The 26,464-nt window shown below is 38.7% G+C and overlaps 1 protein-coding gene across 2 annotated transcripts in view; it reads right to left on the bottom strand.

Moving 5' to 3' along the window:
• Positions 1-26,464, bottom strand: part of slit3 (slit homolog 3 (Drosophila)) — a 229,056-nt gene that overhangs the window by 37,137 nt on the left and 165,455 nt on the right. For both annotated transcript variants that reach the window (XM_005467284.4, XM_025910322.1), the window contains 11 exons: positions 23,717-23,788; positions 22,219-22,290; positions 20,818-20,889; positions 17,680-17,823; positions 16,250-16,413; positions 12,047-12,197; positions 9,371-9,445; positions 7,790-7,933; positions 6,221-6,364; positions 3,350-3,513; positions 30-162 (listed from right to left, as the gene is read on the bottom strand). In XM_005467284.4, coding sequence (XP_005467341.1) covers positions 30-162; positions 3,350-3,513; positions 6,221-6,364; positions 7,790-7,933; positions 9,371-9,445; positions 12,047-12,197; positions 16,250-16,413; positions 17,680-17,823; positions 20,818-20,889; positions 22,219-22,290; positions 23,717-23,788 — 1,335 coding nt within the window. The remainder of the gene's footprint in view (positions 1-29; positions 163-3,349; positions 3,514-6,220; positions 6,365-7,789; positions 7,934-9,370; positions 9,446-12,046; positions 12,198-16,249; positions 16,414-17,679; positions 17,824-20,817; positions 20,890-22,218; positions 22,291-23,716; positions 23,789-26,464) is intronic.

The following is a 26,464-nucleotide window of genomic DNA, read 5'->3' as shown; positions in this document are numbered from 1 at the left end:
GTGTTACAGTGCAAGCAAGCCTGTCTCACAGCTCAGTGGTGTCCTTGGGAATGCCCTTGGGCAGAGAGTGCAGCCCTCTGTTGCTGCATCGCACCACGCCGTCTGAGCACGTGCAGACGTCAGGACAACCAGACGCAGGAAGACAACCATTATCCTCAGCACCTGGAGAGAGGGGAGTAGAGAGAGAGCAGGATATTAGCATGAGGAGGAGGAGGAGGAGAAGATAGATGGATAAATAGAGGTGCAGAGAAAAAGCAACAAAGAGAAGAAAAGGGAGGAGAAAAACAGCTTTTGAAAAAAAGTTAGGACAAAACAGGGAGAAAGAAAGAGCTAAGAGAGAAAAAGGGACAGATAGAGATACAGCTTGAACAATAAGTAAGACACTTGCTCAAATCAACTCAATGTTTTTTAGAAGTACTCAGACCAGATATTGCTAAAAGCTACAGGGATGTATTTCAGCATATGGCTCGGCACATGCAGCTGGGTCACAGAGATTTTAAAAATCCTCAGACGATTCTGGAAAAAAAACAAAAAACTAAAACCAAAAACTGAGCAGATGTTGAAAGGATGACAGGCAGTTGCAGCAACAAAATGAAAGCTGAAACCTCTACAGTCAGTTTTAACTCTAACTTGCATTGCAAAGCAAGATTTGAATCCTCCAATTAAAATCTAATTATTTTTATTTCTGCAAAAAGTAACACATTAAATTTCTTTATCCTTTTAATGACATTCTCTTTTAGCTTTAAGAATTTTGTTACTTCCCAAAATATATCTGACTAAAAATTTCTTGAGGCACTTTTTAGCCTTGCTGTCAAAGTATTTAGCACAAAACGTTATAAGGTTTAAGTTCTGAACATTCAGCTATACTCCACACACAGGCACAATAACACACAGTAGGGACAAAAAAACAATCTGAGTGATTGTAATAATTTTACCATTAAGCGATAAGGAAGGTCAGAAACTAGAGTAGAGTGTTGTTCTTGGCTTGAAATAGTCCCATTTCCTTGACTGGCATGTAAAGCTCACACTCACAGCTTTTATCTAGCAATGCAGTATGTAAATAGTTGAACTGTGGTCCCAAATGTAAAACAAGCTGAGTTAAAACCATAATAAAGGATAATGAAGAGTGGACATGAAGCCAATCACAACACAACTTGCAATCTCAATATGTGTGTGTGCTTGAGTACCGGAGAGAGCAGTAGGAACAGTAAAAAGAAAGGCCTAGTTTACACGCATGTACAGTTTGCAGCATTCAATTTGAATGAATTGAATGCTGATTTAATACTCGCACATGTCTAAATGCTAGTGCATCTACATCCTGATTTTGCTGCACATTTAGCTTCCTAAATAGCTGCCTCCCCCTGTCCTATGGCCATTTTCTCATTCACTTTGTAGTGTTCTAATTGTGCTAATGTCTAAATGTCAAGTAAATGGGCGCTTACGTGCCAGTGAGTAGAGCAGTGCATGCATGTGTATCTGCGTGTCTAATCTGATGTGTGTACCTTGTGAGTCCACCGGGAGGTGTAGCCGTGGGCTGACTCACTCTACAGTTGGCTGATTGAACTAACATCTAAATGTGCGCTAAATATCTTCTCACAAATTCAATTAACTTTACCTTTCCCCCGGCTGCCTCTGGACACCTTAACAGCCATTTTACTCAACTATAAATAGACTGGACATGGGACCTTGGTTGACGGCATGCTCGTGTGTAAGTATGTGTGCCCCTTTGTTTCTGGTCTTTTGTGAACCGCTTTGAGAATTACACCTTCAAGTGTAACATTTTAGCATTACCAAGAGGTTATGCTTAATAGTATGGACGCCTGGCAGGCAGGGAGGATGCCTTCAAACCTCTGTGAGCTGATTGCCCTTGAGCCAAAAGGACAACTCACTTGAAGCTGGTAATGATCTAGATCCAAGATTTCGACTATCTCAACCTAAAATGCAATAAAAAGATGTCATTTAATCAAATTCTATATTTTAACAGTTAACTCTACCATTTTGCATGAATGGGTTCTTCTAGAGCTGCTACTTTAGAATGAAATAGCTACATTTTGACAATTGCAAGGATATGAGGACATGAATTCATGTTTGTGCAGCTCAGTGAATGTTAATGTAGTTTTGTGTGTGTGTGTGTGTGTGTGTGTGTGTGTGTGTGTGTGTGCAAGATGCAAGAATGAATATCAAGATCTGATAACATCTTAGAGTTTCCTTACTTGAACCAATCCAGCTAACGACTTTCCAAACTCATTTTCAGTAAATGGCTGCAGCACAGCTACAGGAAATTAGAAAAGTGTAATGAATTTAAAAAAAAAACTGAGGAGGGACAGAGAGGCACTACCAGATAGAAAGAGAGCAAAAGGGCGATCGAAAAAAGTTTAAAGTGTAAAAGCTACACAGAAAGCAAAAGAGGGAAAATAAAGACAAATGTAATAAACGCGAGAGCCAAACCACACTTTGTATATGGCGTCAAAGTTGGCGGCCAAGCCGACGGCCTAAGTTGCTATAGGCAGGCATCGTCGTGGTAACAACAACGTCACTGTAGCAACCACAAGCTGATGTCATCTGAGGCTGCCGTATGCCAGTGGTTAGTGATCGTTCTGTCCTCACAATACCCTACTGAAGTGAGACTGAAGGCATGAAATGACAGAGTATCTGGTAATTCTGTTAAATCTGGATCACTGTTGTTGTAACCAAATCTATTCCCATCCAAACCACAAGGTTTGCGCATATCTGAGGATTTTGTGATATGAATATACATGCTAAGAATGAGCTTTGGTAGCAGTAGGCTTAGTCTGTGCTGTGATTAGGACTCAAGGGGGAGTGAGGTCAGACATCTGTTGATACGCTGTGGACAATTCTTGAATGTAGTGCTAATTAAGTGCCACGTATATGTAATCATCTGTGTTCTCACTTTTTGCTTTTAGTGGATTAAACTTAAAGTTAAGATTTTGAATGAACTACAACATGGACGACTCATGTGTTTTATTGTTATTTTCCTTGCCCAAATACATATTTGACATTATTACTGAATAAACAATTTTCCTATGTAGGGTTCCGAAAGTCAGGAAGATCCTCAGTTATTATTAGTATGATTCAAGGACACATTTGGTTCAGTTGCTTCACTCATCCTTTATCTGCACGGGACACACAGCCGCTGACTGACACATGTCATTTATTTCAGGTTTAAGGCTATGACCTTTTTGTTTTCCTCACAGTCTGGTATATCAGTTGTAACATCCTGTGTGGCTGACTAGACCAAACACCAAGAACTGTGGTTTTAATTCTACTTAACTAAAACAAAAACAAATACTTGGCTTATTGGCAAAGAATGGAAAATAGAAAGTCTCACCATCGCATGTAAAGTCTGGTGTAGCCACATCCTGGATAGGAATCTCCTTCAGGAAGGCTGGCTTCTGACAGCGGGGATTTCCACTCACCACCCTGGTCTTCTTTAGCCATTGACCCAGCCAGGCCAAGTGACAATCACACACATACGGGTTGGACAGAAGATTACTAAGGAAATAATGAAGGACAGATGAGAGCGAGAGAGAGAAAAGGAAGGAAATAAATAAATCAGGGTGAGTTTAAGAGAGAAGAAATATACGCCAAAATGGGAATTCTCTTAAAATCCTACCGCACAAAGTTACATAACATTCTTACAATATAAGGTATTTATCATCACAAACATTTTCCTTGACTTTGCATCCAGACACCTCGCACACCCCAAATTAGACTGTGACATACAAGCAGCACAACAAAACGACAGCGAGAAAAGCAACAACGACAAAACAGACTTTGTTTTGTATTTATTTTGGAAGCCGTTCAGAGGGATAATAATGGCAGTGCTTTATATGGTATTTTGGTGAGTGATACATTTGAATAAATTTAGATAGAAGACAAAGCAAGCCAAGGGCTAAAGGGGAAGGGGAAGGGAATGAGGAAAGGTTATCGGTTGTTTTTATTCATTTTGCAAAGAACAAGGGAGATGGAGAGAGAAAAGGAAAAAGTGGCAGATTGAGAAATAGGGAAAAAGAAAGAAAAGAGAAAAGGTTATCTGCTCATTTTATTCATTTTTGATCACCACCTCTCTCTGCATTTTGTTGCTTTTGTAACACAGTTCATGTAATATTTATGCTGAGCCATATTTAAACTGAAAAGGGTGGAAAGGACGCATTAGCAGCACATACGAGACAGGCAGCATACTTAAGCCAAAGCTGCTCTGGGCATCTAAAATCTTGTGGTACATCCAAGTTATAGGTTTGTTGTGGCTTTTTAAAATCATTATTATAGTTAAAAGTTCATTCTTAAATGTGTGACCAATGTGTTGAATGCAAACATTAAAGGTAAGAACAAATCCTGGCACTCATCTAATATTTGTGGGCAACTTTGTAACAGCTGAAGCTTGACAATGTTGCTTTCCGATTTTGTTTTGGCCCCTGGCATTTTCTTCTCAGCTCACTGCCAATGATTTAGATTCAGGAGCGTTCAGCAATGTCTTTCAGAAATATCAACAGTGAGCTACACACAAAAAGAGATTTAAGGATGCTGTTACAGTAGGTGGTGCACCCGAGAAGAGAAAAGAACATTGCTTTATCTTTTGCTACCTTAGCCTCAACTGATGAGAAAATTTAAGAAAACACTTTTGTGAAGTATAACCATCGGTATTGTAGAAAGCCCCCGTGTTGTGTCTAAGGATGTGCAAGTGTCACATTGCTGCTCACTTTGTCCTCTGCTAAACTAATAAACCTAAATGCTGCTATATGTGCTATAATATTAATGGGGTGCTGCCACAGATAGGGACAAGTTATTTACTCATTTCCTTGTAATGAATTGACCTCACTGCATGGCAACTAAACCTAGAGCTAAATCCCTTCCTTCCCTTTCTGCGTGTTAATCTTTTAATTACATGGACAAACTCTATAGGGAAACGAAGCACTAAGAATATAGACAGATATTCGAAAGAGCGGGTGTGAGAGAGAAATCGAGGAAAGATAGGGGGGGAATGAACAGAGGGTCTAGAAATAAAAACTATCCATCTTTCTTTCATGCCAGACAGCAAGCAGATGTTTGAATACAAATCAAGTGTTACTACAAAGCCAGTGAAAAACACGCTGAAACAAAGAATGAATGTGTCAAAGGATGAAGGAAATTTGATATCTTATAGTTATTAACACTGAGAGACTCTGACTTTATGCAACAATAAATATATCTGTCCTCATCCTCTGTGTCCACATTTTCCCTTTCATGTCTTCCATCCTTGTTCCCAAAAGAGTCAGGCAGGAACTTGAATCAGAGATGACAGGTACACAGCAGGACAGAGAGCAAGAACAAAAGGTGGAACAAGGGAAGGAAGCACAGAGAGAAATAAAGACAGCAGAGACGATGTGAAAAGACTTTTTTTCTTTGCAAAGTCTGTCTACCTTGTGAGGAAAAAAGAATCAACCTTTCATGTTTTATTAAGCTGATAAAATCTATTATTTACAACATGAGTGGTCAAGTGATTGAAGAAGAAAAAAACAGTCATTCACTTCTCAGGCTTCCCAATCTCTTTGTCCTAAGAAAAATGGTAGGTGGCCGGTTAGTACTTATCATAGTTTTATTGGATTGGAGTTATTATCTGCAGTTCAGTGTAAAGACTTAACACCAATCAGCATCACACAAATTAAAGCATGCTTGAAAACAAAAAAAAACCAAAAAAAAACATGCACCAAGCAGATAAACGAATAAACAGATACAGCGATTCTAGAATTCATGTCTTGTCGTAGCAGGTGTGAATCTTTGGGAAGATAACAGCAAGCTTGCAATTGCTCTTGTGTGTGCCAATGTTGGTGTGGGCGTGCAGATGCTGAAAAATATTTAGCTTTGATAACAAATGCCCCGGGATTCAGACCAATCTAGTCGATAATGATGGAGAGCATCTGTGAGGAGAATAGTGTCCAGAGAACAACATGTGTGCAAACGTTGGGGCGGGAATGTGAGGTGTGTGTGTTGCTTGGAAGACAACTCCCACAGCAAGGCTATGAAAAATTAGGGGATAGAGGAAGATAGTGAGAGGCATAAAGAAAGAAGCAAAGACAAACAAGCAGTGAGATTGGAAGACAGAGACAAACAGATAGTGACACAAATTGAGAGATGGGATAAATGATGGGATGGAAATGAAAAAGCAAAACAGGAAAATAAGCGACAAAAAGGAGAAGAAATTGTGACGGATGTGCCTTACATGGTGGACAGGGAGTGCAGGGTGGAGAATGATCCCGGGGCGATGCTGGAGATCCTGTTGTCATACAGTGACAGCAGACGGACGGAGCTCAGACCTGTAAAGGTACTGTTGTCAATACAGCTGATCTGGTTGCTCCGTAGCATGCTGAAACACAAATACAATAGATTAACAAATGAAAGCAAACACAATGCTTACTACTGGCTCTTTTTAACTATCAATGTCACAAACTACATTAAAGTCAAGGCTTAAAATAATCCAGTTTCACATTTCTAACCTACTTAATATTAAGTTTAAAAAATGTACTAATAAAATAAGGAAGGCTAGATAAAAAGAGACAGCCCAGCGAGATAAACGAATACAACCTATAATGACATGGACAAAAGATAAAAGAGAAAGGAGTCGATTTAAACCAGTCCCTATAGGACAGCCGTGACAGACTCTGTAATATGACATTAGCCTTTGACATACAGTCATGTGGGATCATGCTAAGTGAGTTAGTTAGCATTAGCAATCTCTGGGACAAGCTAACCTAGTTAGCAAGGCTATTACTGGAGCAGGGAGCCCTCTTTACATAATACAGAGACAGCCATGATACCATTAGAGAGTCATTAGGCAGCATATATATACATGATAAGATTAGCTAGTCATTACTGAGTATACACAGACAACATTAGTTCGTGATTTTATACACTACCCTGTAACCCCTAATTGGACACTAGGCTCTTTAAAGTGGGTGTCCAAATTGGAGGAACAACAATATGCTGTCATTAGCCTTAATTTCAATGTGAGTGAGTAAACAATGCTTTCTTTTTTAGTCCAGGGAAGAAAAACGCACTACTATGTCAGGTCCTAATACAAACTGTACTCTGTTAGAAGTCTTTGACAGAAAGCTAGTACTGATGTTATACAAAGAAAAAAAAGGAAATAAATAAATAAAGACATGTACTGACTGAGCTTATAAAAGAAGAATAGCCTTCTTTTTAAACATGCACCCAGAGATCAAATCTTTTTAAATATCATTAGAGATGAAGATGAAGAAGTAGAATGTAATAGCCTTTAAAAGCCAAGAATAAATGTTATATAAATACAGTAAAAAAAAAACGTTCATATAAATTTGTCTTCTGTTGGTAATATGAATAACAGGGCTGCACTGATTAGAGTGACAAATTGATTCCAAAGATTGGACAAATATAAAATATGTCAAACAGGACTGACCTTAAAAAATGTCATTTGAGTGGGATCTTGAATTCAAAATAATACTTTTGAACCACATTTTAAACAATTAGGTTTACATATTTTTTCAGAACAGGTGTCTTTTACACAAAAACTATGTTCAAGCATGGTGTGCATAGATTATTTTCACATTCATGGGTTGGACTGCAACTGTAGAATGTTCAGTGGTGTACAATTATTTGCCTACATCCTAGCATAAAATCAATTTTCTTCACACAGACGCGCGTTTCCATTATCCTAAACCCATTCTAACTTCTAAATGAAGTTTTCGTGGTAAAATTTAAGTCTTATTACACAACAAGTACACACATATACACTGCTGTGAACTATACTTACAGGGTTTTCAGGCCACTGAGGCCTCTGAACACGCGTCCTTGTAATGCAGTCAGTTTGTTCCCCGTTAGCAGCAGCTCCAAAACTCCACCTGCTCCATCAAATGCCCCTTCGCGGATGTCTTTCAGTTTGTTGTTGCTCAGGTTGCTGCAGGAAAGATCACACAACATTCATAACATTTTTACTTTTGTATTTAGATATTTTACCTGTACATGTTTGCTTTAACCATCATGCACGTTTTTCTAACACAACCGACAGGAGCAACAAGATAATGGAAATGCAGGCACGCAGCATTTTGAAGACACAGACCTGCATGCAAAGCATTCCCAGTTTAATTGCAGTAATTAATCATGTCCCTTCAACTATTAAATGTTAACCTTCTTTTCTTTCATCTTAATATCCTTCTCTTGGACATTAGATATTCAGATAACAGAGCCTGCCATCACTATATCTGATAAAACACACAGCAAGCGTGTTCACATAAAACTAAAAGAACAAAACAGCTAAAAATGGCTCCTTTTTCTCTTCCATGGACACAATGAGAGAAATGAAAAGGACGAGTGCTTGGCCTCAAAGACAATAATTGGGGATGATAGCTATCACACATACAGTAGTTTTCATTCATAGGTCAATTGTGTTTCCTGTTATCGGGTTTACTGAAGATGAGAGAAGGTGGAGGATGAGACTGGAAAGACAGGTTTAAAAAAAAAACGTATAAAATAAAAACAAAAAAGTGTGATAGCAAATGTAAGGATAAGAGAAAATGTGAGGTAGGGAGAGGAGAGGCGAGGAAAAGGAGAACAGGAGGAAGGAATTGAGAGAAGGAAAATGGAAATGAGAGCTCGCCAATCTATATTGTCAGTGACACTGCTAGATGGTTAGCAATTTCCTCTCCAATAAATCAACTTCTGGTCTCTGCTCTGTCTTTCTCTATCTCTCTCTAACACACACACACACACACACACACACACACGCACACACACACACGCACACACACACACACACACACACACACGCACACACACACACACACACACACACACACACACACACGAGCACAAACCTAGAGTAGTTTGTAGATAAGAACTGACTGTAAATCTGAACGAAGGCCCATCCTCTATTTCCATTTCATATTTGCTTCCTGCGTACCTCCAATCCACCCTTCCCTTTTCTCCATCTCTGTGTTCTTCCCATCCTCTTGCCTGTGCTCAGTCTATCTTCTTCCGGTATCTCTTCTATTTTACTTTCCTCTTTTCCTTTGCTCTTTTTTATTCTTTCATTTTTCTCTTCAGTTTTACTTTTGGCTTCCAGTTTCATTCTCTTTCTCACATCTTTTAAACACCTTCTTATTTCTGTCATGAATACTGACTCAATCTCATCACTTATTATCAACATAAAGAGCAAAAAAAGACTAAAAAAAGAAAAACACAGGCAAATATCCTACTTTACTATCTTCAGATAAATAATACCTCCATTTTCTATGCCAGGTCCACTTTACATAATTTTTAGAGGAGTAAGAAATTACTGGACTTGAAACATATAATGGATGTGCTTCTTTAAAAAAAAAAAAAAATATATACTTACATTTTCCTCAAATTAGGCAGCTTCTTAAAAATCCCCGTGGCCTCCAGGACAACAATCTCATTGTCGTTTAACCGCCTACAGAGAGGAAGATGGAGAAAGGGAGTTAGATGTTTATTCTTTCATGAAACAAACTGCTTTAGTACACACAAGTGAATTTCCACATACACCGAGAAAAAACAGGCAACAAATAAGGGCGGGATGGCCACATGTAAGTTGAGAGGACTTCAGAGACTTCTCAAATATGATGCAGCACAAAACAACAGAGGGATGAAAAAATGAAAAGAAGAGAAGAGAAGAGAAGAGAAGAGAAGAGAAGAGAAGAGAAGAGAAGAGCAATGAATCTTTTATATGTAGTCATCAATAGCCACACTGCCCTAAGCCAAGAGAAAACAGTTTGAGAGATAGGAAGCTAGACATCTGGTTTATTGAGGTAATTTGTACTAAAAGGGTGCTGCTAAAAGGATGCACTTTGTGTACGTGTATGTGTGAAAGCAGCAGAGCAAGAAAAATCCACGAAAGAAAGTGAAAGTTCAGCTCAAGGGGACAATTTGTAACGAGATATGAGGGGGTTAAAAGATGGATCGGCCTGGATAAACACAGACTGAAATAATACACTGAAAAGCCTGAAGTAGATTCTGATGGTAGGAGAATGATGCCTCTTTTATTGGTGCATTTATTTGCATATTTTGACAGTATCAAAAACACATCTGATCTCTTCATCATCTGATCTGGCCCCAATGTGGCCTGACAATGTACAGCACATTTAATAAAGTGCCTATAATTCTCATAAGACTGATGTCATACTTATTAAATGCTCCCAAGGCCAATGTCAAGGATTTTTATGACTAGCAGAAAGAGTCCCAAAGACAGACAGATGAGACAAAGAGAGCAAAAAGTATATAAGCCCTCAGCTGAACCACAGCCTTCCCTGATTTCCCCTGATAAGGCAGGTTACAGGCCATGAACTGACAGCTTGTGTGTTTGTTACTGTGTGCTCACGTTTGTGGCCTTCAGAAAATACTGGGTGGTTGTGTTCTTAAGGAAAAGGAAGGATAGAGAGAGAAAGGGTGTAGAAAATACTAGAAACTCTGATGTGCCCTCTAACCAACCATAAAGGACAAAGTATACATTTCTGACATGACGTACCCTGGGGACGGATAGAGAGAAAAGGAGGGAGGATTGGCGAGGTTCACAGTGAGAAAAAGAACCAAAGAAAGAAAGAGAGACGGATAAATTGGGGGCTAATGGTCTGTGTAGTGCTGGCATTATTAGTTATCTAAAGTGGCAGCCGTGGCTGAATTCACCATCATACAACTAACCTCCATAAGTAATACTGTGACAACCATCCTGTGTGTGCCTTAATGCTGTAGTATCCCCATCCCCTGGAGCTTTCCTACATTACTATCACACTGACAACCATAGCAGAAGTTCTCCATCCTTCTCCTACATTAAAAAAGCTGCCGGTGATTTAACATTATTAGGTAAAACTTTTTTTTTCTGGCTGGATTCCAATTTCCTCTTTCCTTAACTTACTGAATATGTGATTAAGATTAGTCAAGGTGCTGAAAGTAAAATGAGCTGATTTTAGCACAACACTTTTTTCTCGTGTTCTGAATCAAAAGTCAAAGATTGTCATGTATTTTATCACTTAAAAGCTGTCTTTTTTCAAATCACATCATTATATTTTATGTTAATTTTGCTATTTTTTTTCCCGACAATCTCTATTAAATTACTTAACCTTTCTCTCTGAAGAGATACAACCTTCATATCATCACTTTTTTCGCTTTTTTTCAAAAAAATCAGGAGTGAGTTGAAGGAAATGTTTCCTTTTTTTTCCTGGTTAGTGAAAAATATAATGATATGCTGATCCAAGTTCCTTTTTTCCATTAAGCTAGCAGTAATTTTCATGCTGTAATAGCCTATTGGGACATGGTGGCATATTGAAAAACCATGCATGGATCAAGGTAGATTTGGATCACATTCCATAAGCAGATGGTGATGTCTTGAAATGTGTGATTTTATTCAAAATGTATAAAAATAACCTTAACTAATAAGAACCTGTCATTAGGAATTGCTTTAACAATCATAAATAACCTTTCTGGTAATTATTAGGTTAACAGTCTAACTGTTGTAAATGTTTTTTTGTGTCTGTGTTTTAAAATCCACATGAAATGATACAGATATTACAGTATTCCTGTAGTGTTATCTGTTACTCATTTTTAAGCCGGAAAGTGAATGATCAATGGGACTATTCAGTATTCTAGTGTGAGACCCTTCACCAGACATGATGATGGCTCCTTTGGGACTTGAGGGAGATGGAAAAGACTGCTGAGGAGCATTTTGGTCTGCGAGCTAAAAATCAAGTGACATTCATGATACTGCACTGAGAGAAGCAGAGAGAGACAAAAAGGACATGCATAGTGTATATGTGAGTTTTTGTCTTTCCATCTACACAGGCCTTAAAAACTTTACTACTATTCAATGGCACATGATTGCCATATGTATAAGCGGGTGTTTTAGTCTGTGCATATGCTCCTAAAAACATGAAAAGCTTCTTTGAGATTTTGTGGTACGTCAAAGGGTGTGTCTTGTTTTACTGTTTACAGCTTTTTGAAGAGCTTGCACATATATGTTATATTGTACATCTATATAAAACAGTAAGACCAGCTGACTTACAGGTCTGTGGTGTGTTCAGGGATGTGTGGCGGTATTCGGGTCAACTTGAGATTGGAGCAGTCAACCACTGTGCCTTCACAGCGACACTTCTCTGGACATACCAGGTCCTGGAAACATTCCCCACTCAGACGGCTGCGATAGTCCTCCTGACCTGCAGATCAGAATTTGGGGTAAAAAAGAAGAAAAAAAATGTAACTAGGAATAACAATGAAGAGGAAGACAGAAGAAAAAACAGTTAGGAAGAGAAGGGATGGAAAAAAGGAGGTAAATTATGGCAATAGCGAATAGGCACAAATGGAGGAAAAGACAGAAGGAAAGAGGAAAAAAGCTCAAATAAGACACCATGGACACAAGAATTCAAACTTATATAAACATAATCCCATTTATATAATCATTTACATAATTTTATATTTAGAAAAACAAAAAGAAAATCAACATTTTTGTTATTCTTCTCCCAGGCTATCTGGCTGAACTGTTTCCTGAGAAGTTTCATTGTTTGTAAAATTCTTGCACGGTCACAATTCAGCTGTGAAAAAGTTATAAAATAACCTCCCAGAATGAGCAACACCAAAACAAAACTACTCCATCTACTTAAAACAGCAGGCTGCAGTTGTTGCTACAGCTCTGTACTGCAAGCAGGCACCGGGCTGATTCAGGGAGCAGTAATTCTGCATGGCCACTGCTGTAAATCAAGTTAACGAACAGATATCCAGGTGGGTTTATGGAATCACCTTGTAGATAAATGTGGTTTAACCCCGGATGTTTTTGTTTAACAAGGTGAGCCAGAGACCACTTCTGTTATTTAGATATAATATGAGCAGATATTATTTATGACTGCGAGTGCCTGTAGAATAGACCCGGTTTGCATCATGCAGCGCGTGCGTTCATGCATCACATACTGTACTCTCATTATAGTTCACGCAGTTATCATTATCTCTTTTTCTTCCCCCTGTTCTCTCTTTGTTTATCCATCTGCTCTCTGTCAATTTAATCTTTCCTTCATTTTACTACTCTTCATTCTTACATTGGCACAAAGTATTCTCTGCCTCCGGTCTGTTTTCATGACTCATTTGCTCATTGTTAAACAACTAAGACCACCTATTGAAGGTTTTCTTTTCTTTTTTCAGCAAATGATCAGTGCCCTTCAAGTGATGTCTATCTTTTGAGAGACATGGCTAGCTTCTTTCAATGGAAGAATATTTTAGAATGATGTCTCTGGGCTGTCTCTAACCTTGTTGGTTAAGTTGGGTAGGCTGACAGAGAGCAAAGAGGAAGGTAAAGTTCAGATGAAAGGGAAAGAGAATAATAAAGGGGAATTAAGCAAAGACCGGAAGGTGGGTTTTTTATCATCTTAATAACAGTAATGGCTGAATTTATCTTAGCAGACACAAGGGTGAGAGGTGTGTAGGGCTACAGAGGTGATGGAATATTTGTGCAATCATGTGGCTTTGGAATAATTGGAAAAGTTGGAAGAACTTCACATGGACCTCCTCGTCAAGTTAGAGAAAGAACATGTAAAGTCTGAGATAATTTCGTTGCAGAGCACACACACAAATACATATCAGATAAAGTACATATCTGGCTGGTGGCAGTTGAGAAAGTTTAACAGTAGAAATTTTAAATATTGTGTATGGTTTTTTGTCTTACATTAAATTTTTAATAAGGTCGCAATTACCTGCTGCTATCCAACTGAAGAGAGACCTAGATACACTGGAAAAGGGACTAGTTCTTTTCTACTCTACTTGAGTTGTATACTGCAAAGAGAAAGCAGTCTTGTTTCTACATACTGAGCGACAAAATAAATCTTGTCTGCAGCATCAGTTTTGTTTCCACATTCCAACCTAAAATCATAGAAACACATCAAAGCTGGAGGAACAAACAAAAACCAGAGGAAAATGGGACTATCTAAGGAGCACATGAATGCACAATAAGCCATGCTAACCACTGAAACACTGACATGCGATCGGAGAATCTAAATGTGAAGAAAACAAGCATTCATTTTAATGTGCTTTGAAGCATTACAAGGAGATGTTTCCAAAGCAAAAGCACAATGACAAAAGTAGGAGCATCTGTTTAAATGCAATTTTAGAGTTCAAATTTATGCTTGCAGTTTTGCAATCAAGGTGAACTGCGAAATGTGGATGTTTCTCAATTCACTTAAATGTACCCTGTGGAGTTTTTGAGCAGGAGTATCACCATAAAGATTTCATTTAAAAATGTGTCCACTTCTGGTTTATGTTGTGCAAGTGCACAGTATCAAGAGTACACATGGGTGCACACTGGCAATTTAGTTCAGACCTACTGACCAATTAAGTTTTGGTGCCGGCAAAAAAATAAAGAAAGTAAAAAAAAAGGAAAAGACCAAGAATAAATTGAAAGCTACGTACAAACAGATAATACTTGGAAATAAACACCCACTTGAATTGTGTTGGTTTACAAGAAAACTCCACAGGGCATCACAATGAGATAAGCAGGAGAAAACTAGTAGGTGTTGATAGTCAGCCCTGATTGTATTTTAATGTCAAATGTCAGTTTATGACTCATTTATTTCAACCACAGTCATACTCACATATTACAAGCCCTACAGATAAATGCAAACAAAGGTTAAATGTTTGACCCAGTTTTTGCTCCAAGGTGTGTGATTGGCTGGGAGAGGCAGGTAGGTGTGTGCTAGGCGGTCCCTGGCGCTTGACGGAACCATGTGATGTTACAGTAGGCGGGGCCACATGGTTAGATCAAGCACAAGAGACAGCTGCACAAGAACCAATCAAAATGCAGGTCCACACAGGAGGAAGTTGGGGCAACAGAGAGCTGCACCTATCAGTCAGGGGGCAGGGTCCATACAGGACAGGAGAGGCAACAGACAGCCGCAGATCCACACAGGGAGGGTGGCAGGATCAGAGAACTGCCCACCAATAGCAAGAATATCCACAAAGGTCCAGAGAGGAAGAGGAGATGCAGGGAGAGGCATGGGACTGCAGAGAGGAAGGGCCAAAGCAAAGACGACAGCCATAACCAAGTTTAGGGGAATTTGTAATCTGGTTATCTTGATTACCTCAATGGGCAGAGTACAAACATTAAGAGATTGAATACCACTGAGATCTTAAGCTAAAAATATAGCATGTGTGCCCACGCCACCACAAGCACTTTGGATAAAACCTCTTGCCATTTAATGGTATTGGTTATGCTGTTAATGGTGTGCCCATTTGATCCTGGGAACACACCATTTTACAGAGCAGAAGGGGTGAATATGTTATGTAAAAAAATATCCACTCTTACAGGCACACTTTTTATGGCACATTGACAGATGCTGTGATGGTTGCAGTAAAAACAATCATTCTGGTGCTTTAAAAGTTTGTTTTTTGATCAACTTTTTTCAGCTCTTCTGTTTTCTGCAAATTTTAGGTTTTAGATATAAAACAAAGCATTACTAATAGGGTGTCGCCCTTGATAACAAAACGCTGGTATGCAACGCTGGTCTGCTAGAAAAAAAGCAAAGGAGATTCTCACTACAGTCTATATGCTTTACTTATAGTGTCTAAATGAGTGATTTGCCTAAAACCAGTTTGACACAACAGAGCTTCAACAGTTTGTAGAGGATTATATTTTTCCAGTAGTAGTATTTATGACAGGAAATAACAGTGTGGAAAAAGCCACTACAGATAAGCAGTTTTAATGTTTAGTGTAGCCACACACAGCTAGATAGACACACATACACACGCACATAATTTCGTTCACACAAGTGAGCAATCACAGTCTATGGACAGTCCCTGCTGAGTTAGTTATTGTGCTGCGTCATACTGAATTGGTCTGTGTTGTAATTAGTGAAACCCATGGCTCCTATCAAAGGAAATAACAGCAAGACAACACTACCACAGAGACAAGAACTGTGGGTGTGTGTCTGTTTAGTAGTCGATTTCTGTTTTTATTTATGCACTTTTAATACTTCATATATTTGTAATGCTTTAATTGTGAAATGTGACATTTCAAGTTTAACCTGATTGATTTACACCTGTTTTTCAGGCATGCTTACCTGCATTTTTCATTAGCTGTGTGTTCTGCTTAGATAGATTCTGTTTACATTTACACAGCAAAAATCTAGGGAAATTCACCCAGCAGCTAGGTTTGCAAAACAATTTTGTGTACAAATTTTGGATACATGATTGGCTTGTATAGCAGTGTCTGTGTAAAGTCATCTCCTACCTGTGCACCTGAACTTCTTTCCCTTCACCTGGCTTATTCGTTTGTTAGCCAGCCTTCTGGGGTGGCTGCAGCGTGCTCCGCTTGTCTCAATTGGGTTGTCAAACAGGTAGTCTGCCAGCCACTTCAGGTGACAGTCACACATAAAGGGATTCTGGGCCAGATGACTGAAAAAGAAAAAGGACCAAGGATAGAGTGGAAGCTTGATTCTTAGAGAAAAGGATCTCAAGCTTACTACAGTTGCCTGAGATTTTGGGTTCGGGTAATACTTTTATTAGTATAAATATACTGAATACTGTCTTCTACAGAAAAATTACAATTCAACTCATCATTTTTTGCATTTCTTTTCCCATCCAAAGGCACATGTTTTCCAAGAGAACTACTCTTGCATTAAGTGGGTTATTTTAAGTTTCAAGCAGCTGAGAGCGTTATGAGAGGAGAATAATTTTATAGCTATCATTAACACTAATAACCTTCATTAATTAACCAGCAGAAGACCATAGATACTTAATGAAGGCCCAGTTTTCTAAATAGATTTTTTTCAATTATCATCTCTATGCATCTGTGTGTGTATCTTTTCGTTCAGTCACAGTAGGGGAAACAGTGGCTGGAGAGCATAGAACGACCAAAGTTATCAGCAATCGTGTGCTATGAACTTCAGTCTCATTGCCTTTGAAATGGTTGCTTTGAAGATGGGAAATCGTCTGCAACCACTTGCATTCACCCGTTGTCTTCAAAGTGGCTTTGGTGTGTAAAGGCAGAGTCAGTATGCAATCATTTTGCAATTACATGAAATCTGTTTGTGATGAAATTAGTGATTCAGGGTGCTACATGCTCAGCCTCTGGGTGACCAGACTGGTGCTGCAACCACTTGCAATTGTTTCCTGAATACGAACAAATTCAATGCAATCAGCAGACAACTGTCGATTCTTTCTAGTCAAGTAGATTACTGCCCTGTTTTTACGTTTGCCGTGTCAACCAACCAGTGAAAATGTTATTCTTAAGTCTAAACTGATATTAGTTGAAAAACGATAGATGACTTCTTGCAGTAAAAACCCTCGGTGAAAAAGTGGCTATTTCAGAAGCCCAGTGTAGCCCAGTTTCTGATGTAAAAATGAAAAATCACATATCAAAACACTTGCCAACGTATCAGTCCAATCTAGGTGCAGCAATTTCCAGCAACTTTCTCCAGCTATTTCTCTGGGATCTCAAGGCATTCCCAGGGCTGAAGGGACATATAATCCCTCCTGTATAATCTGCATCGACCCTGCTGTCTCCTCCATCTGAACATGCATGGAATATCTCACTAGTAAGGCATCTAAGCAGTCTATTGTCAATTCATTTTATGTCAGCAGATTAATTATTGATTCAACTGATTGCAGCAGCTCTATTTAAGACACCAAAATGATGTAAAACAACATATATGAACTTACAGAGTCTTGATAGAGCGCAGAGGGGTGAACAGTCCTTTACTGATGGTTTGCAGCTTGTTGTCATATAATGACAGGAGATTGAGGTTCTGTAGGTCTTGAAAGGCGTTGACTCTCAAACAGTTAATTTTGTTGGCATTGAGCAATCTGAAATGCAAAGAGCCATTAACATTTGCTATTCATCTGCCTCTGTTTTGTTTATTTAGCTGTATTATCTGTGCTCAAGACAAACAAAAGATAAACGCACACATCGATAATGAGAATTCATTTTTCTCAGATGCATCTCAAATGCAAAACCCCTATTTTCCTCTCCTGTCCTCTACTCACTGTTTCATCCTCTGTCCCTTACCAAACTCACCCCTCCCTTCCCTACATACTCATGATTATATTTTTTCTGGATGTGACACATAAATCTGAAAATTGCAGTTTTATACTTTCTCTTCTGGAGCAGGAGGGGAATATCCACTGTGGGGTGTGTGAGTGTAATACCTTGTTTTGATGGGAGAGACAGATGGTGAAAGGAGGGAAAGGCAGGAGGAAGAGAGGGGATAGAAGAATGGAGACAGGGTGGTGGAAATAATGGAGTGAGACAGTGAAGGGACAGGTGAAAATTTAATTTGGACTGACACAGATATATATATTTAAGCGAACGTGGCTGACAAGCAAAATGGAGGAGAGAGGCAATGGGAAATGAGAAATGTGATAGAAGGATTAAGTAAATGACAGAAAAAGTTTTCACCTCTACCTTCTCTCCATCTTGCTGTCTTTTCATATCTACACGTCATTAGCTGATATTTCCAAGTTGTCAGCTTTTCCCTGTACTTCCACCTTTCCTCTTTTCTTGCTTCGGGTCTGTCTCAGTCTCCACTTTTTCTCTTCATTCACCCTCACCACCTCTTGTCTTTTGTTACATTCTTTGTTTCTGTGCCTCTGTCACACACTAAACAGTCTACTTTTCCCCTTTCTTTCCCTGACAGGTAACTAACTTGGTGCTTGGTAAAGCAGTTCAGTCTCAAACCACTCTAACGAGTGCCTGTACTGGCACATCCAATTTATGCATATATACACACACATACACACTCACAGGTGATACATGCACACGTGCTGCTCTGCGACATATCCACGCCTCATTAGGCGGCTCACAGGGGGAACTAATTACTTGAAACTGCACCAGTAAAACAAAGCAGCCCAGAGATTATAAACAGACTAGTAGCTATATAAAGTAATAAACACATCTTTGCAGTCATAGGTTAACATGATGCTCTATTCTATTCAAGAGTGAAAGCCAAATGTAATTTAGAATTATTACACTATATGAGTGAATCTTGACATTCTCGACAAACTGACTGACTTCAGAGACACGAGAGGTTTTTGTGTCAGTGGTGAAATATTGAAAGACATATTTCTTCTGTTCACCTGCTGAGTGAGTGCTAACAACCTTAGGTGGCATCTGTAGAATGGACGCGTGATGTTTCAATGCATAAGTATTAGCTAATCGTTCAGTTCGTTATTTATTCATTAAATTAAACGCTACAAATGCACAACAATGGGATTGAATCATCCATGGATAATGCAAGCATGCATAAAGAAATATAAGGCATTCAGTGCTTTTTAACATTTTAAACCTGCAGCATCAAGAGGTCAGAGAGAAATGCTTTTTCAAATTTTTGTTCATTGATGTCATACACTGGTTGACACAAATTTTATCTCCCAGTAGTTATTTCTGCTCTTCTAATATATTTCCTACATGTATGCATTTGTTCATATCTGTCTTCTTTCCAATGTCTACGTCAGTTTCACTCCTCATCCAGCCATCCATTAATTTATCCATCCATCCACATCTCCCCACCCCTTTTCCCTTTCTCTTTCTCTCTTACTATGCACCATGCATCCAAATGATCCACCTAAGCCTGTAAAAGGTGTTTGTGGGTTAGGCTCACTCGTCCTCATTCTCTTTGCTTCGCTTCACTTTACGATGGAAAAGCCCAGAACATTAGCTGTTTCTGCAGTGGACTGCGGCATTTCCGAGGACCATATGCCACATACAGTACTTATGTAGCTGTTATAGAATTTTTTACTGCATGTTGAACCAGCAGCTGCAGTTTGAATCTCTGCCCATGAGGAATTATTCAGAATTAATAGTTTTCCCCCCACAATACGTAAGATAACAAGAACTGTGGGAGATTACAGTTTTTATTGCAGCACACAAATTTGTTTGTTTCATGCTTAGCATTTTATTCTGACATACACAGATAAATGACAGTTCAAAGGTTAATCGTGGAAGACAACATTCTATAGTAGTTGTTACTGTGCAATAGTGAATAACATCGACCCATACCATTGGCCTTAGCTGTGATAATTGTCCAGAGGTGGATACGGATTGCTGATGCCAAATTAGTAAATCACCATAACCAGGGAAAATTAAGTACACTTCATATAAATGTAGTCATTTCTGCTCATTATGCTCCACTGAAACCAATTACTGCCAATTGGAAATGCAAAAAAATAAAAAATAAAAAATGCAGTTCCACAGATGGCCACTTCAGAAGTATGTCAACTTGAAGTGACAAACTCTGGGACCTGCAGACCTGCGTACCTGCAGACTGTGGTTGTTTTATAATGCATCCTGGAGGTATTCCAATAATGCTTAAAGTTAGAAGCATTGCCTCTTTAATTGCCAGGTGTGCTAAACCGCCTGTAGCCAACTACTGCCTGACCGCTGATAATTCAAATCACTGAACTGGACCCCTCATTCACTGTGTTGGTGCATTTTGAAGTATTTTTTAATTGAGTTGTCTTTTAAATTGCATAGCGCTCCTTATTTATTTTTTATAGTTTATTTGGCCAAATATTGTCAGGTTTGGCTTCAAACAATAAAAAAAAGAAAAGAAAAAACAAGAAGAAAGTAAAATTCAGACGTTTTATATGTTTTTACTGGTTGATATTTAGTAAAAGAGACTGAAGCTGTTTGAACATTTGACTCAAACTGTATACAATGTTTATTCATTAGTTCATCCTTTATTGGGGTGTTATAATGATTTCGTATTTTTATTATTTTATATACTGCCCAATGTATTTTTTGACACCACACACATACATCCAGCCACACACAGAACAACAGACCAGGCAGACAATACTTACAGTAGCTGCAGGGAAACCAGTCCATCAAATATTCCCTTGGGCAGTTCAGTGATCTTATTGCCATATAGTACCCTGAAATGGACAAAGCAACATAATTTAAATGACATGATTTTAAAGCCTTGAGACTTATGTGATGTGAAGTCGGACGTGTGGCCTAATAAAATACTTTTATTGGTCTTCCAGAGAGTTTCCCTGCTGATTCTCTTATTTTGAGAACATTCTGGGAGTTTTGGTGCTGCTACTGAAAGAAGATATCCTTTATACATTCACACCTTTCTGAGACACATCACCCTAACTCATATCCAATTTTTAAATACTTTATATTTTTCACTGTGTTAATGTTGTTGCTCAATGGAGAGCTACAGGTTTTTTGTGTGTTTAGGTTAAGAATTGAAAAATTGTTTCAGCCAGTAACAGAAAAGAACACTTAGTCTACCTGAAAACGTCTAAATAATCAAATCTGCAGATACACTCATTTCACCAACTACTTGAAATTACACTGTAAACTAAAATGCCCTCATTGTTATTATTGTATTTCTTAGCCTGACCCATCTTCCATTAAATTACAACTATTCAGCTCTCCAAAAGGCAAGGAAGACGCTCAGTGTATCTCCTCAGAATGAAAAAGTCATCATGTTCACTCAACTGGAAAAACTATTTTAGTTGGAAGGACTGAAAATGTGTTGCAATCAAAGACAAAAAGCTGTCTGTTTCCAGTGGAAACCATTTTTTTAACTTTCTTCTGTCAGATGAAAACATGCACATCACAGTCACGTTGAAACTACGGCTTTTCTCGCTATGCATACTGCTTTTTACAATTAATCTCATTTAATAGTCAAAGACCGAAATTAGGTTTGAGATGTGCTTCCAGTTGCAGTTGCAGAATTTAAGTCACTGGAACAGTTTCAAGTGTTGCAACCTTGTCCTTGAGCAGGACTCTAGTGCAGAGGTTTAGCCTCCCAGTGACATTCCTGTACATTTGGGCTTCCTGCGTATGTGTGTAAGTGTGTGTGTTTGTTTGTGCATGTACATGTTCAGTCGTAACACCCAGTAGGGTTCACCTTGTCTGCCCCTTCTTGTCTGTCTGTCTGTCTCATTTTCATGCTCCAGATTGATTCAAATTAAACTGTCCTTCATGTTCTTATCACTTTCACCCTCAGAGACAGACACACACAGACATAGTGAGTGATCACAGACATGCACAATTGCGCACACAAAAACATATCCACAGATGCACGTACAGCACATACACACATTCGGCTGCACTGTGTTCCACTTGTCAGTATCGACTGTGACAACATTTTTATTTGCTTAATGTCCGGAAATGCAATTACTTTTCTGTCTGGACGTGTGTTTGTGTACATGTCTGTGTCCGTTTACATGCACATGTGTCATACTTACAATGAGGTGAGTGAGCGAAGGCCACTGAAAGCATCGGCAGCGATGTCAGAAATCTGGTTCTTACTCAAGTCACTGGGGAGAAAGAGTGTGAGAGAGTGTGTGTGTGTGAGAGAGAGAGATTACTCTAACACACAGCAATGGGGTTCATTTTTGTGCGAATGTCCTAGAACTGTATGAAAAATGATTATGTGAAAGTACATCAGCAGAGGTCATGCAAGGGGACAATAGTAAGAAAGTATAAGAGGGGACTGAATATGTAAGTAAATGAGGGCAACCGAGAAAATGGAAGCAGTGGCATGTTAAGTGCAGTTCATGTCATTCAGATTTGACTGTTGTAAGATATATTATTCAACACGGCTGCTGAGGAGAGGTTAACACTGTGAGTAGGTGGGTGAATAACCTTGTAACCTTGCACGTGTTTAGCATTTTCAGGCATCTGCATGATAACAACTTTTCCAGTATTAATCTTTATATCTGTATGACTGTGTACATAGTATATTAGTTATGAGTTATATTAGTTTCTGTCACAATTTGGTAAGATGATGGTTGAGGAAAAACCTCAATCAGAAGTCCTTATAGTGAGGTATAATTTGCCGGAATTTTTTCTGGTGTGCTAAAGGTTCAGTCATTCCCATAGAGGAAAAGGCAACTGCAAATCAATATAAAGTTATCTCCACAGGGCATGCAGGGCAACTGAACAGTTTGATAAGAATGAAAATGATATGCATGAAAGGCTAAGGCCGACATAGTCACTGGATCTCAGCTCAAAAGAACACCTATGGGTTTGACGTGAGACTGACAGCGAATTAATTGCTGAATTTAATTTGAATCATTCCCCAACAACAAAATACTAACATGGAAAAATGGTGTTCCATCGCTTCTGTTGAGACTTGAATCAGTGCCAAAGCACATTGAAGCTTTTCTAGCAGCCCATGCTGGTCCTAAAGCACTTGGTTTTCCCTTATCTTATATATGTGTTTGTGATTAAAGGCCTAGATTAAAGTTTTCTTTAGCTGAGGATCATGAATCTTTCTAAAACATCGATACAAGATAGCCTAATGGACCCGTGAGAATGTGATCATTCAGTAGTGTTGTAAATGTCCGTAGTTAAATCGTTAACTAGTGTTAACTAGCATTCTTAGGGGATGGAAGCTCCTTAACAATGGAAATGTCTTAACTATAATAAAATAAATGATTCTGGTATTTCGTAATCTTGCTTGAAAATCTAGTAGTGGGCATTTTAAAGCCTTTGTGTATACATGCAATTTTTCCAGGCCTAGCTTCAGTGGCCATCTATTTACAACACTTATAGCAGTCAATCATGGCATAATAACACTAAGATTAGCAATCATAATAATATCTTAGAAAGTAGAAATTTGTTTAGAATGTAGTTTCCCTAAAACTGGTTTACTATATTAAACATTATTATTTAACTATGTGGATACTTGTGTGTATTTGCATGTCTTTAGATGTATGCAGGTCATCCAGACAGACTCACATCCTCTTGAGCTTCTTGTAGGCAGAAAAGGCTCCAGCAGGGACACCTTTAATCAAGTTCTGCTCCAGACGACTGTAGGGAGAGGGAGAGAGAGAAAGAGACAGGAATAAAAATAGAGAAAGGGAGAAGATATTTAAACTATTTAATTGCTGAAAAAAAATCATTTACATTTCCAATACATCTTTACCAACAGGACACAGTAAGCTCATTTTTTTTCTACTTCCAAGGTTATAATAAAGTCCTGTTTACCCCACCACCAAAGCCAAACACAAGTGTACAAAAAGTTCAAAAGGTGGCTGTTCCAATCAACATCTACAAAATATTTCTGCAGGTGAGTCAGTGCTTTCTAGCAGATGGGGGCCAAGGTCGCTCAGTGTGAAATGTTGACTGGAGTTTTGCAGTTCAGCAGTAATGCGTTTACATAGAGTCATTCTGATGTGAGTGTAGAAGAAGAAAAAGACTCAGATGAAAATCTGGACTACTGACAGCAAAACTTGTACTTCTAATGAAATGAAGGCCAAAAGGGCAGTATGTAATGAGATATACATACGTGATCAATGGCAATTGAAACATTCAAATTAATGTTAATAGGTTTTTCACAGTGTCTGTCTACAAACTGTCCATGAACAGCTTTAAAGCATAGTTACATGTGGGACAGTATAATCTTTCCAAAAATAGTTTAAATTTGAATCTCCAATAGATTCCTCGAACACTCTCCTCTGTAAATGCAGCGCACTGTCTTTACAAACAGATTGAAGATTTCTCAGCTTTTTTAAAAGGGCCAAAGGGAACTCCATCATTTTTTTCTGGAAGGCTGCAGACCTATTAGATCATACTGGTAGTAATACTCTATTATCACATAGGGAGCCATCAAAACTAGGCACACAGCCGACATTTGGGAAAATTTACTACAGTTTAGCTTCTGCTCTCCTGATGGTCAAGGAAACACATTCAACTGTTCATGTATTCTTCATGTCTCCATGGTGTTTTTATGACAAGGAGGGAAAAATGAACAAAAAACCCCCTTAATTACCGTTTTATTAAATGAGTATTTAATAAAAAGTCACATTAGTAAGATAGAAAATGAGTCAAAAAATTGTAGACAAAAGAGAGAAGACGAAAGGTGAAAGGGAAAATCATAGGAGAGGAGTGGGAAAGGAGGGCAATAAAGAGGAAATCAGAGGGGTGGAAAAGTGGAGACAACAGGGGAGAGGAGAGGGAAAATCAGGAGAAAAGAGGAGGATGCAGTGAGGTCCCAAGGCCAGCCACAGGGTCAGCTGTCAGGATGATAAATGGAAACTAATCCACCCTTCTTCTTCTTTTCATCCTTCTCTTTAGCCTCCCACCCAGTCATCCTCCTTACTTTAACTCACCATCCCACTCTTTCTTCCCTGATGGCAACTGTATCTGTGCATCTCTGTGTTTAAAATCACTGTTTTGAACCACTGTAGTCAATTCAGAGTTCTAAATAACAAATGATATTATGGACTCAAAGACAGGTTCTAATCTCATTTTATGTGGATAAACTTTATCTTAGTTGTGCCAATTTGTGACCGCTGTGTTTTATGACAACGCAAGTTGTCCTGACTTTAAATGCAGCACAGGTCTTACACTACAGATGCCTGTTTCTTGGCTTGTGTTGCCCTTTAGATTTCATCACTTCACTCCCTGGCAGCCAACAGCACTTTATTTCAGCTCAGGGGTCAAAATAAATCAATGATGTATAGATACTGACAAAGACAATCTGCACACACAACAAGTTACAAATTACATGTAGGAGTAGCTAAACAAGCTTTAGACAAAGACACTTAGAGGCTCAATATCAAAGGATGTATTAAAGGAGAGACATTTTAAAAAGCTATATAAAAAAATCTATAAGGTTAGGAGGCAATTAAACAACAACTGGAACAGGAGATGAGTTTGGCAGGTGAGCCAGTGTGTTAACAATGGGCTGATTGTGCACGTATACAGAGATGTAGAAAAGAGCACAAACATTAACGTCTGTTGGAGTCATATTTGTTGAGGCAAACATGACATTTTAAAATTCCACTGGCTTTATATTTAACTTGAAAAGTTATGTTAAGATACTTAAAATGTAAAGTTATATAATGTCCCTAAAAGGATGCAGACATGTAGCAGTGATCCTTGTCTCTATTAAAGGAATGACAATACATCATCCTATTATACTCTATTGTTTCATGCTGCAGCAGCAACATTCATTATCACAGATCCAATGCTAATGCTGTGTGCGTGTATGTGTGTGTGTGTGTGTGTGCATGCCCTAGAGATTTTATAAGGTGTTGTTGTACTTATGGCTCAATCCAAAAACATACCTGTATGTGTGTTTTTTGGGGTTTGTTTTTTCAAAGTACAGACTTTACTTCTGTGTCTGCATATGTGTGGGCTGGTGTGTGCGTGTCTTTGTGAGAATCTATTACTTATGCTGGGGAGGTATAACGGTATTGGTGTGCAGTTGCGGGCAAGAATTGCTCCTTTACTCACAGAGCAATCAACCAGCTGTCCTCTGTGCAAACAAACAGGGTACAGCGATCAATACGGATATCAAACACGTCCCCCTGTGGCGCGTGTGTGTGTTTAAATCAGTGTGTAAAAGAAAGGAAGAGCGTGAGAGAAAGACAAGGAAAAGTGTGGAGCTTAGGTGTAGTCTAAAACGAAATATCACAGCAAAACTCACAATGTGCCACAGCTGGGGATAGATTGGAGGTCTAATTCATCATTTTATATCTT

The sequence above is a fragment of the Oreochromis niloticus genome, linkage group LG2, assembly GCF_001858045.2.
Source record: "Oreochromis niloticus isolate F11D_XX linkage group LG2, O_niloticus_UMD_NMBU, whole genome shotgun sequence".
NCBI lineage: Eukaryota > Metazoa > Chordata > Actinopteri > Cichliformes > Cichlidae > Oreochromis > Oreochromis niloticus.
The sequence above is the reverse complement of the archived record's forward strand: the minus strand, read 5'-3'. Positions and strand labels throughout refer to the sequence as shown.